This window comes from Psammomys obesus, unplaced genomic scaffold (genome assembly GCF_907164565.1).
Source record: "Psammomys obesus unplaced genomic scaffold, mPsaObe1.curated_primary_1811, whole genome shotgun sequence".
NCBI classification, from domain to species: domain Eukaryota; kingdom Metazoa; phylum Chordata; class Mammalia; order Rodentia; family Muridae; genus Psammomys; species Psammomys obesus.
In genome coordinates, this window is record NW_026596092.1 from 605,092 (window position 1) to 617,622 (window position 12,531).

Consider the following 12,531-nt stretch of genomic DNA (forward strand, 5'->3'; position numbering starts at 1 on the left):
TTTTATTTTATTTTTTATTTTTTTTAGACAGGGTTTATTTGTGTAGCTTTGGCTGTCCTGGAACTCACTCTGTAGACCAGGCTGACCTCAAACTCACAGAGGTCCTCCTGCCTCTGCCTCCTGAGTGCTGGGATTAAAGGAATGTGCTACCACTGCCAAGCAATGCATGATTCTTTAACTGCAGTGTTCAGAGTTCCAGGCAGCCTCCCAAACAGTGGGATCATAGGCTACCCTTGGCTCAGTTCAGCTTTCAAGGCTGCATTTTGAGTGCTCTGTCTCTGTCCCCCCCCACTCTTCTTTTCCCTTAAATCTGTTCTCTCCTGTGAAGATTCATGTGGTTGTTCTTAAAGGCTCCCTGGATAGTACCCAGTCTTGAGCCCAGCTTAATGCTTAATGCAGTCACATCTGCAAAAACAAGATATGTTTTCCCACCTACGATGAGAGCATGCATGACTGTTATGAATTAGGGCAAACCATCTCTGGAGGCCATTCTTCAACCTTGCTCTGCTCGATTGGCTTCTCTCTTTGGGAATGTGGGGAGTCCGCTGTTGGCGGAGCACCTGTGAAGAACTGAAGGTCCTTGCACAACAGGCAATCACTCCAGCCTCTAGACCAAGGGCTCAGAACCCAGATGAGGTAATGTTAACAAAACACTCATGACTCTGCAGATGGCAGCTTGCCTTACCAGACACTACAGGGCACACAGCACTGCGCCAGAACACAGGGCTGTGTGCTAGGCTTCTAGAGGCGCCTCTGGCGTGTGCTGAGCAGCAAGCCTCCTTTTGTGGATCCACAGCCCTTGGGATACTTACAGCAAGCAACGTGACCACAGGTGACTCATTAAATGCACCATGAGAGCCAGGAGAGGCAATGGAATCTCAGAGCCTTGGAGCCTTGGGGTGCAGGACAGGAGGTTAGGGGCTGGGGTGTATGCTAAACGGCAACACCTACTTCCCCCTCACCCAGTCCTGTAGTAGTTTCCTTCTGTTTATTTATCTTCCTTTTTTTTTTTTTTTCCTGGTGTTGCGCTTTGAGTGTGTTGGTTCAGGAAGTGGCTATGGGGACTGTGGGCTCTGCTGAAGCATGAGTGCTTCCTGTGTTTTCTAGGCCCCTGGACAATCAAGCTTGTTTGGAATTGATCTTAGGTGAGTCTTAAAATGATTTACTACAAAACCAACCAGGTGAGAAACTGTGCCAGACCTGGTGAAAAGAAGGGCGATATCTGGTGAGATGGGTGGGGTTAGCTGTGTTCTGGGGGCGGGGCGGGGGTTGCCCTGCCCAGGCCACTTCTTTGCGTAAGGATGCCAGGCAGGGTTTGATATATTTCCTATTTGTTTGCTGCCACCTCCTCTGGCGCCTCATTGCATAGGTACCTACTGACAGGCAAGGCAGCTGGTTTTTCTGGTTCAGCTTGCTCAGCCCATCAGGGTCTCTCTGAGGTTAGAGATGTACTTGGGAATTTTCTTTTCCTGTAAATGAGCACCAGGAGGACTGACCTCACACCTTGGCGGAGGCGGCTCAGCAAACTGTGGCGTGCTGACGCCAGCCCTGTAGTTGCCTGCGGCAATCAGTGAGTAGTTCAGCGAACTCCCAAGCTCCGGTCCTAGGAAAGGGTTGCTAGCTCCTCATAGACTTTTCAGACACTCTCAAAGACCCCTGGAATCACGGAGAGGATGGCTTCCTAGGCCTAAAGCCGGCCACGGTGACAGCTCCTTTCAACACCCAGTATCTCATCTTCAGCTGTCGTGGCTGCGCGAGGCATCTACACTGTGCTCGGCGCGCAGCGCTAGCTTGAAACAGGTTCACGTGGTCACTTGGCCTGAAAGCGCCTCCCCATAGGTTTTCCCAATCTGGGACGCAGAGCCAAACAGAGCTGAGCGGCCGCCACCTCTCCCTTCCCGTCCCACCGTCTGCGCGCGCGCGCGCGCGCGTTAGGACCCAGCGGGGTAGCCTCGGGACCCTGAAGTGGGCGTGAAATCCATTGTGACGTCACGGGGCGGGGCTTTCTCTGGCTGGGACTGAGGGACAGAAGGACCGACTGGCGCGGCGTGGCTGGTAAGGGACGCGGATTCGCCTCACTTTGGTTGCTCTTTGCTTTCGGGCGGAATCTCCCAGTGGAACTTGAGGACTCGGGCCCGGGTTGCTATGCTTCCCGCTGGGCCACGCGTCCACCCCTCCCCCCTTTAGCTGAACCCGTTTTGGGGCGGTGTCACCCCCCGCGGCTATCGTTCTGGGGCGGTACACCCCTTCCTTCCCTTAACCCGGCGGGGTGCACTCCTCCCTGCCCCTGGGCGGCCGGCAGAGGGCCAGGCGCGCTTCTCCCGCTCCCGAGCCTTCCCAGGAGCAGGACCGGTGTCTGCGGGGAAGCCCCGCCGCGCGCCCCGGGGGAGCCTGGGCGCTCCGCTCTCCCAGGCCCTACCTAGACTCCAGGTCGGGCACAGGTGCGTCCAGGTCCAGCTCCTGTCAGTGCTTTTACTCTGTTCCCCCTTCCAGATCGGGATGGTGGCTGACTGCGCAGGATAGCGGCGGCCATGTGGAGGTGACAGTCAGCTTGCGGACTCGGAGAGAGCAAAGGAGCTTGGACCAGGTGGACGGCGTTGGCTGGCAGCTCGGCCTCGGTGTTGGCGATGGAAGCGGAAGGCTTGGGTTGGCTTCTGGTCCCGCTGCACCAGCTGGTGTCCTGGGTGGCCGCTGGGGCCATGGTCTTCGGAGGGGTGGTACCGTACATCCCCCAGTACAGGGACATCCGGAGGACTCAGAATGCTGACGGTTTCTCCACCCACGTGTGCCTAGTGCTACTGGTGGCCAATATTTTACGGATACTCTTCTGGTAAGTTCAGGACTTTCCTGCCTGGGACTGCCTGCTGGAGAAATGGTTTTCTTTGTTCTTGGAGGTTTCAGGGGGCAGCGAGTGGGCTGCCTACTTTCCCTGAAAGATCTCCGGAAGAGCAGGCGCTCGTTCTTCAATGGTTTTCGCGTAGCCTGAGTTATTACTGAACTTATTAGGTCATTTCCAGGAAGATTGTCAAGGCTGGGGCAGAGAGTCACATATAATCTCCAGATCTGCTTGTTCATTTAATGTGTCCTTACTTTGAAACATCCTGGGGCCTGTCTGTGGGCACAGTTCCTGGGTCCCCGCCTTTCTTTCTAGTGAGTGGAGTGTGGCGCCAGGGTGAGAAAATAATATAGTGAGTTAGTTAGCAGGAGGGTTTTCCTGGCGTGCTTGTGGGGAGAAGAGCCTTCTGCTGTCCTTTCCCCTGACTTGTATTGAGACAAGGTTTCTCTAGGTATGTCCTGGAGCTCACCTGGACCAAGCTGGCCTGGAACTCACAGAGATCCACCTGCCTTTGTTTTCTGAGAGCTGGCATCGAAGGCTTGTGCCACTGCTGCCCAGCTTCTTCCGTCTTCTTAGGTAGGAAGTCAGAGTTTTCCCTGTAATCCTTGGGTAGAGTCTGTTTTCTAACTCTTCTTGGGTCAACTTCCTCTCATTTTCATTTGCATTCTGCTGAGGAAGTTGAAATTAATCTTAACAGTTGTTGAAACCATACATACTTGAGGTTTTGTTTGCCCTGGAGCTCACGCTTTAGGCCAACTTGGCTTCAAATTCCAAGATCATCCGGCCTCTGCCTCCTGAGTGCTACTAGGATTAAAGGCAGGTGGCACCACAGCCATCCCTTACATACTTGAGAGGAAATAAGTCTCCTCACTGCATGCTAAGATAAAAAGTGTCTTTCCTTCTGGCCAATCCCAAGTCCTCATGGGAAGGCTATTCATGCAGTTCTCACGAAGGTAGCTGCCTGCAGAAGCCAGGGAGAAGGGATCCAGAGAGCTGGTGGCAGAGTTATTTGCTTTTGACTGTTTGTTTACTGTTGGAAATGGCCTGAGATTTTGTTAACTAGTGCTAAAATCAGTTTGATTGATGGGTGAGATGGCTCAGTAGGTAAAGGGGCTTACAGCCAGCCCTGAGTTCAGTCTCTTATGGTAGAAGGAGAGAATCAACTCCTGCTAGGTGTTCTCTGCCCTCCACACATGCACCGTGACACATGTGCCCACACACATAAAGAAATAAATGTAGTAAATCTACACTAAATAGAGCACACCTACTTGTACAGGTCACTGAGCTTTGTCAAGGGTGTTCACCCTGAATTTATGACTAGGCAGTTCTCTAGGCACTTTTGCACTCTGTCCCAGCACTGGACCCCCGCTGTGTCGAGTGGAATAAGTTGACCATTGTTGCTGCAGCATTGGAGGCTGCCACCTTCCTGTTTGCTTTGGGCCGGGCACCTTCTAAGGAAAGTCATGAGTTCCTACTTTTGTTTAAGAAAAAAACAAAAAACAAAACAAAACAAAACCTGGGAAATTGCATTTCGAGGATTCCTTCCTCTTGCTTTCCCCTGGGTGGAGGGTGGAGTCGCCAGCTGGGTTGTGACTGTGGCTGGATGCAGGAAGTAGCCTTAATTAAATCTAACCTTGAATGGAAGCAGATCCTTCAGTATAACCATGCTCATACTGTTGGACAGGAGGGAGCCTTGATTTCAGGCAGACTGCTCAATGTAGCCCAGCTGCACTGTTTAATTTATGCAGGGACAGGATATCCACTCTTATTAGGGTTGAGGAATACATCCAAGGACTGCCTGAGGTCAGACTACTGACCTGGTTTGGAGAAATCAGAAGTGAGGCCATTTTCCTTGGGTGCACTAGAGGGGAGGGACACTGGGACTGGTCTCCTTGCTTTTGTTTTGGGACCTCTGAGAAGATCTCGAAAACTTTTCATCCTGGGGTCTGGGTCGCCTTCTGTGGATGCCAAACCTTGTCCACAAATGGCCTCTTCAGCAGAACTCATATACCAAGATGTCCTGGGCCTCCCGGGGCTCCTGTGGGCACTGTACACAGGGCCTCAGTTTCCCAGTGCCTTCTAGAAGACTGTGAGGAAGGGAGGAGTGGATGGTACTGGCCTTTCTGAGTGCTTCCATCTAGGAAGTATCCTTCCAGATCCTTAGAGGATGAAAGCCAGAAGTCTGGACAGTGTCTGAGACACTGCTGCCCATCTGTGGAGACCCTCATGAGACAAGGTGATGTGATGGTCCTTCTGTGCTCCTCCACAGAGCTTTCTGTAGCCCTGGTCTTGGCATCCCTCTTAAGGTTTCACAAGTCAGCATCCTCTCAGACTTCACACAGCCAAAGGCTGTAGTGTCTGTGCTTCAGTGGCAGCGATGACTGGCAACATATACCCATCTACACAGGAGGGGAGCAAATCCTGGTTGTGGCAGGCTCCACATTAGATGGGAACCCCTCAAACCATGAAAGGGAGAGACTTAGAACCCTCAGCACTTCTCCAGTGCTAGCTGCAACATGGGCCTCAGAACTCATTAGAGGTTTGGTGCAGGTTTCCTTTTTTTCGTTTTCAGGCTGGACAGTTCTGCAGGAAGAGACTGTGCAAACCTAGGGATTCTGGAACTTGTGAAACGCTCATGCCCTTATTTCTTACAGTCCTCATCATGTTACAGAACTCGCCTTTAGCTGGCTGTTCTTAGTGAAATGTGGGTTACAGGATTTTGCATTTTTGATGTTAGAAGCTGGGGCCACGTGATCCTTTATCTAGTGTTTGCAGGCCCAGATCGGTAATAGAAGTGAGTAGTGCCCAGGTTCTGCTTGAGCAAAGGTTCTCCACCCAGTCCTGGGAGATATGAGGATGGTGACAGTCAGTTCTCCCACTGCGGGCAGCAGGTTTGGCTGTGAGTGGGAAACACTGTATCTGAGAGGCAGTAACATCCTGCTACTAAGGTGATAAGTTTCCTTCGATATGTAGCTATAGTGATAGGTAACCTCCTCCGCAAGGGTTTTTCTGTTACTTTGGGACTTGGAGAAGTTGTCCACAGAACCAGTTGCTGGACTTGGTCAGTCCTGTGCATCCCACTCCAGCACATCTCCCATGATGAGTACCATTTCATTCCTATGAGAGTCCTTAGACACACCGTCCATTGTGGTGGCAATTGCCACTTGTCCTTAGAACAGTTCTGCTAACCCACAGTCTTGAGCAGGAGAGGAATGACACACACACACTCCCCTCCCCCCCGACACACACATACACGATCTCAGGATATAGTTGCGTTCTCAGTTGTAGACCGTGTCCATTAGTTTGCTAAGAAATGGCCCTTTAAAAAAAAATCTTTAAAATTTGATTATGTTAAACTTTGCTTCCTGTTTATTTTGTTCTTTATGTCTTTTGGGGTTGTGCTTTTAGAAGGTTTGTGTCCTGTTTCAGCTGCCTTCCCATAAATAAATCCAGCCACATCCTCAGTTTGGCTTGCCACCCCACAGCAGACTAAGACTTGCCCTCATTGCAGAGGGGAGCCTCCCTTGTGGACCAGCTGTGCTGGCTGTGCTCACCTGGGCAGTAGCATACCCCATGGGGATGTTTAGAATGTCCTGAGCGCCCTGAAGGCCCTCAAGCCGGTTGGGATTCTCTCTGACTGGGAATTGTTTGTAGACATAACTTCCAGGAACTAAAGGTAGCTTGCAGGTCAGTTAAAGGTTTGGTGTGGTCTACACCATGATGGAATGAGCAGGTCTGGCAGACCCACTCCTTAAGGCACAAGCAAGGCTGTCGGGCCCCTCCAGGTGGTTTTTCACCAATGCTGTTACAGTGGAGTTTTGTGAGATACTTGTATAACTTATTGTCAGGCCTGGATTGGAATTTTCCAGGCTAGCTATGACCTTACAATCCTCCCATTTCACTTTCCTGAGTGTGGGCCTCTAGGAGTGGACCGCACACGTGGCGTGATAAGTGCTGCCTGGTTTTCATTTGCAGATTGGTTTCTAGCAAGTTCTGGTGCAGCAGTAACTACACGAATGCTATGGTAGCGTGTGCCCCTGGGTAGGTTTGGTGCTGGCTAGGATCAGCAAGATCCGCCCCCCCCATCCTTCCTGTTTATGGGCAGAGCTTCCCTTCTCAGCCCTGGAGGTAACTCGTGACCCAAGAGACCAGTGCAGTGATGGGCCGCAGACATAGGGGGCAAGGTTAGAGCTGTGACTTGGTCTCACAGGCTTCAGGGGGTACAACTCTCAGGCTGCTGTGTAGAATCTCTTGAATTTCGTATGCTAACCCCCTAATTAGAAAGTCTTTCAGGCCAAACAAACTGCTGAGGCCAGTTCTAGCCTGCATTTGTGTTTTGCCGTGGTGGGGATAAGGCTATGTCAGGACCTGCCTTTGGAGATGTCCTGTGTCTGTATGTCATAGCCTGGTGGTATTCTGCTCTGCCAAGGGTGTGATCCCCAGACCTTGCTGGTTGCTGAATTGCAGTTCTGCCCTCCAAAGCGTATGGCCCAGTTGCTGAAATATTCAATAGTAGTGGGAGCCACTGGAGTGGCTGGAGGAGGGGTAGCGAGGGAGGGAGCACAGGGAGGCCTGGGGTGGAAGAAGCATCTTTGGTGGGGAGAGCCCTGGCTGCCTTCTCTTGTTAGTGGAAAATAGAAATGCAAATTTGGCACCAGGCTACATTAGCCTTCCACAGGCGAAGCAGAGCTACTGTGGTTGGTCTAGGAACAGTGTCTTGCCTGGTTAAGGCTAGACTTTGACCGGAGGGTAGGGTCCTCTCATGCCAATATGTGGCCCTTACGGAGTGTGTGACTAGGCCACAGAGTCCACGGAGGGGGGAGATGTGGGCATGGTGTTCCAGGTCCCTTGCTGAGTCTGACCTGGGTCCCTTGGCCCTTCCCTATTCCAGCCCAGTCACACATGGAGACCCTGGAAGACTAGGCAGCACGTGCCAGGGCTGGGCTGTGTGCATACCACTCTCCCCTGGACTTCATTTCCCCTCGCAGCCGAGGCCCTGGTTGAGGGGAGGCTGTGGGTGTCCTGGCTGGGCTGGTGTCTGTTTCCGTCCCGATGCGGGCTCTCTTTCCTCTCCTAGGTTTGGAAGGCACTTTGAGTCCCCGCTCCTGTGGCAGAGCATCGTCATGATCCTCACCATGCTGCTGATGCTAAAGCTCTGCACCGAGGTCCGCGTGGCCAATGAGCTCAACGTCAAACGTCGCTCCTTCACAGGTGGGTGTAGCATCCTGGAGAAAGACTTTTGTAGTCAACAGACAGAACTTAGCTCCTGTGAAGCCAAAACAAATAAAACTACCTGAGTGTTATCTAGGCAGCCTTTGTTTCACCAAAGGCCAGTTATCTGTAATGTGTTGTAGTGTTTTCCATATTGTAAAAGACTGAACAACACAGCTCAGTTTGAAACAATTCCGGTAAGAGTTTCTCTCGTGGAACCTGGGCGCGGTTTCCTGCCACTTTTGCTCACGTCCTGACTGAGTCTTGTCACAGAAGAACTGGAGAAGGCAGGGTCGTTTGTGTGCGACTGCCAGGTGAACCAAGCCTGTCAGTGTGCCCGTTAGCATGTCTCTCACGCGCAGTCATCCATCTAAGGCATAACACACCCTGGGCCTGTATGTTCTGTGGTCTGAGGACTTGGACAAGACCATCACCTGCTGAGCACAAGCCACTCCTTGACCTCAGGCAGCTCAGAAAACACAAAATACTTGCTGTTGTTGGTCTCCTCTTCTGGAAAGCTTTCTGATGCGGCTCTCTGTGCTCAGTGCAGGCTGGTGCGCTTCTTGTGCACAGGAGACTGAAATTCTGCCTCCTCCTAATTCTAATTCTCCCCTAATTCTTCCTCCTCCTTTCTCCTTGTTCTTTCTCTGAGACTTGTTCTCTCCCCGTAACGCAGGCTGGCCTTAAGCCTCAGTGTCCTTGGTGCTAGGAATATAGGCACATACCACCACACCCAGAAAAGCCTGCCTTTGATATCTTTCCACTAATGACCTAAGAGAGGGAGGGCAGGAAGGAGGGAGAGAGAGAGAGAGACATTTATGATCATTATTTTTTCCCCCAATTAACAGGATCCTTCTGTGTTTTTGTTTCCACCTGGTTTTAGTAAAAACAGGTCATACCATTCCTATCTTCATAGAAAGTGGTTCATACACCTTCATAGAAAGGTCTTCATATACCTGGTTTTGGGGAGAAGCTAATAAGGATGCTAATTCACATCTACTGGTGTGTTCTCATCCATTCTTCCCATTAATACCATTCCTAATCTCCCCTGATTATGTATTCCCCGTCCTCCTGGTGTGGTTTGTTTGTTTGCGTGCTGAAACACCACCAGTGCTGGTGCTGATAATATTGAGACTTGTACCTTGAAGGGCAGCAGGATATCCACATAGGAGCCGAGGCTTCACAGCTCTCCTTGATACCATGGGCTTGCTTTTTAGAAGCACGACCTGTCCTTCTCTGTGCTCCAACTTTCCATATAGCAAGCTGTGAGCCCCTCTGAGCCTTGGAACAGGATGTCATCGTGGCTGCAAGATAGTGGGTTCCTCACCATGCTCGCATGTAAGAAAGCTGAGAGGCTAAGGAGACAGTTGTACTCAGGGTCCCAGGGATCGCTGCATGTTTTACTGCTTCTGTGCTGTAAATACAAGAACAGGTTCCTGACTTCAGCTGCCATGTGCGTTGTCTCTGAGTGTGACTCGTGTCAGATGTCAGCTACAGGAGGTTCATGCTTAGAGCATGACATGTGTTTCCTTAGAACAACACTGTACATGTCCCTTCACCTCAGGTGATTGTGAGGGCAGGGAGCTTTCAGAGCATACCCGAGCACAGTCTAGGCCAGAAAGTGCCAGAAATTGGGTCATGGAGTCCCAATTGTTCTCTTGTGTGTTGTTGATCCATGTAGTTTCCATGGCACTGTTTGTGTGCTGGTAACTAGGACTGAGTTAAAATAGTGAAGCAACAGTTTCCAGGGCTATGACTGGAAAATGAATTTTTGTCAGGGGCCCCTTATGGGCATAATATTGACCCCAGGGATGTCCCCCAAGTTTAGGAAGGGCCTCTGCAGATGTGATTAAGATCGTTGATCTTGAGGAGGAACATCATTCTGGGCCCCCTTGTGGGATAGAGCAGGACTCACCTCACTGGGCCTTAGAGCCCTCCATGGAGCAGTGCTTGTCTGAGAATTTATTTTTTTTGCTGCTGCTATTATTTTATTTTTTCAGATAGGGTCTGGGGTGTTGTAGAAATTACCATGTAGACCAGGCTGGCCTAGAATTCACCGAGCTCCTCCTGCCTCTGCCTCCCAAATGCTGGAACTAAACACAGGTGCCACCAAGCCACCTGAGAAGTCTTGATATTTACATCTTTAGCACTTTCAGTTTTTGATTCCAGTTCATATTTACAGGACTTCTACTTTGGTTAAGACACTGGTCTTAACATATTCCTGAGAATAGCTTTAATAAAATGTGTGTGTTCATATCTTATCATTTGTTACACGGAGGAGGAAGGTGGTGTGTTAAACAACCCAGAAATGCACCCTGGTGGCCGCCCACAGCCACCCAGCCCTGCAGCTGCCGAGGTCCTGGGGCCCAGGAAATACCTCACCAGCCGTATTTTACATAGGAAGTTGGTGCCTTCTATAAGAACTTTGAGCACCATCCTAAGAACAGGTATGGCCTGGTAGCACCATGGGCCTCATGAGGCACAATTCAGGCAAACTGATTATGAAAATAATTTATGAAGGACTAGTAAGAAGATGCCTGTTGTTAAGCCCGGGAAAACCTGAGTTTGATCCTTGGGACCCACATGGTAGAAGGAGAGAACTGACTCCTGTATGTTGTCCATTGACCTCCACATGTGTGCCATACCATACATATGCACACATACACACACACAGATACATCAATGCTAGAAAGCTAAGAGTAATTGGTATAACCCTGTGCACGTGCTGTGTGTATGCATACATGTGCGCTACATGTGCTTGCCATGCAGAGGCCAGAGGAGGACTTTGGCTGTTGTCTTGGTTAAGGTTATTATTGCTGTGATGAAACACCATGACCAAAAAGCAAATTGGGAAGGAGAGTTTTTTCATTATCAAAGGAAGTCACAACAGGACCCAGGATATTGGAGGCAGGAGCTGATGCAGAGGCCGAGGAGGGTGCTGCTTACTGGCTTGTTTCCCATGGCTTGTTCAACCTGCTTTCTTAGAGAACCCAGGACCATCAGCCCAGGGATGGCACCATCTACAATGGGTTGGGCCTCCTTAATCAATCACTAATTAAGAGAATGTCCTACAGCTGGATCTTCTGGAGGCATTTTCTCAGTTAAGGTTCCCTTCTTTCAAATAACTCTTGCTTGTGTCAAGTTGACATAAAAGTAGCCAGGACAGGTGTCCTGTATTTCACATCACCATACTCCCTTGAGGCAGGTCTCTCTGTGAATATAGTGCTCCCCATTTTTCAGCAAGGCTGGCATAGCTGTAGCAGCTGTGTGTGTGTGTGTGTGCGTGTGCTGGAGAACAGACCTCAGGTTCTCCTACTTGCCTAGCGAGGGCTTGTACCCGCTGAGACATCTCCCCAACCCTATGAAGACACTTTTATATTGAGACAGAGTATATAGTCTTGGCTGCTCAGGAACTCCCTATGTAGACCAGGCTGGCCATGAACTCACAGAGATCCTTCTGCTTCTGCCTCCCAAGGAAGAGTGAGGACATTATTAAATAGTCGTAACAATGTTCTCATAAAAAAAAAAAAAAAAAAAAAAAAGCTTAACATTTTCCCAGGTGTCTTAATATTATACCTTTAATTTTAAGGGTAACTATTTTCCAGTTAAGATTAAAAACAAGACAAAAAAGCGAATGAAAAAAGCTGGACATGATGGCTCATGCCTTCGACATGCCTCGAATATGCCTTGAATATGTCTTGAAATCCAGCACTTGGGAGGCTAAATCAGGTAAATCTCTGAGTTCAAGGTCAGCCTGGTCTACATAGCAAAGTGCAGGCCAGCCAAGGTTACCCAGTGAGACTCCTTTATCAAAAAATAAATAAAATAAAATGAAATAAAATAAAATAAAATAAAATAAAATAAGAGGAAAGAGAACGATCTAAAACTGTTGTCTTGCTATAAAGAACATGCGGAGTATATTCTCAAAGTTGACTTTGAGGAAAACAAAGTAAAATAGACCCTTGTGACTATTTTGAACATTTTGATACATTTTTCCATTATTTTTAATAGTCAGTGGCTTATCACAAAATTTGTGTAATTTCTAAAATTAGAATCAAACTTAAAATTTGCATATATTCCATGAGACTTTGTTCCAACCTCCCTGTGCTCACTTAGACTGAGGGGCTCTAAGTACTGGATCTGGGGGAGGCAGAGGGGAGGTGAGGGTGGCTCCATGGGACTATGTGATGTCTCTTTCTGCCAGGCAGGTGCTCTGTCCTTCTGGAGCCCGTGGATAACGGGCACGTCCTGTGAGTGCTGGGTGAGTTTTGGTTTTCAGTTTTAGTTTCTCATACATGGAATCACTAAGGAAGAGCATTTGTGATTGCGCCCACACCATGAACCCACCCTGATCCCTTACGTGGGCCTATATCCTGATCCCACCCTGACCTTTGACCCCTGCTAGGTCTGTTCATGCTTGACGGGTGCTCTACCATAAATGGCTTCCCAGCGCAGTCAGCACATTTCAAGGCAAACCCAGCGAT

General features: G+C 49.7%; 1 protein-coding gene across 4 annotated transcripts in view; it reads left to right on the plus strand.

The window, feature by feature from the left end:
• Nucleotides 1–733: 733 nt before the first annotated feature.
• The window catches only part of Slc66a2 (solute carrier family 66 member 2), a 36,066-nt gene continuing 24,268 nt past the window's right edge, over nt 734–12,531 (plus strand). Inside the window, exons 1-5 of one of the 4 annotated variants that reach the window (XM_055628012.1) lie at nt 734–832; nt 1,108–1,145; nt 1,840–2,055; nt 2,494–2,830; nt 7,914–8,047. In XM_055628012.1, the coding sequence (XP_055483987.1) occupies nt 2,628–2,830; nt 7,914–8,047 (337 nt within the window). In that variant the 5' untranslated portion in view covers nt 734–832; nt 1,108–1,145; nt 1,840–2,055; nt 2,494–2,627. The remainder of the gene's footprint in view (nt 833–1,107; nt 1,146–1,839; nt 2,056–2,493; nt 2,831–7,913; nt 8,048–12,531) is intronic. The other 3 variants (XM_055628013.1, XM_055628010.1, XM_055628011.1) reach the window with 3 other exon arrangements.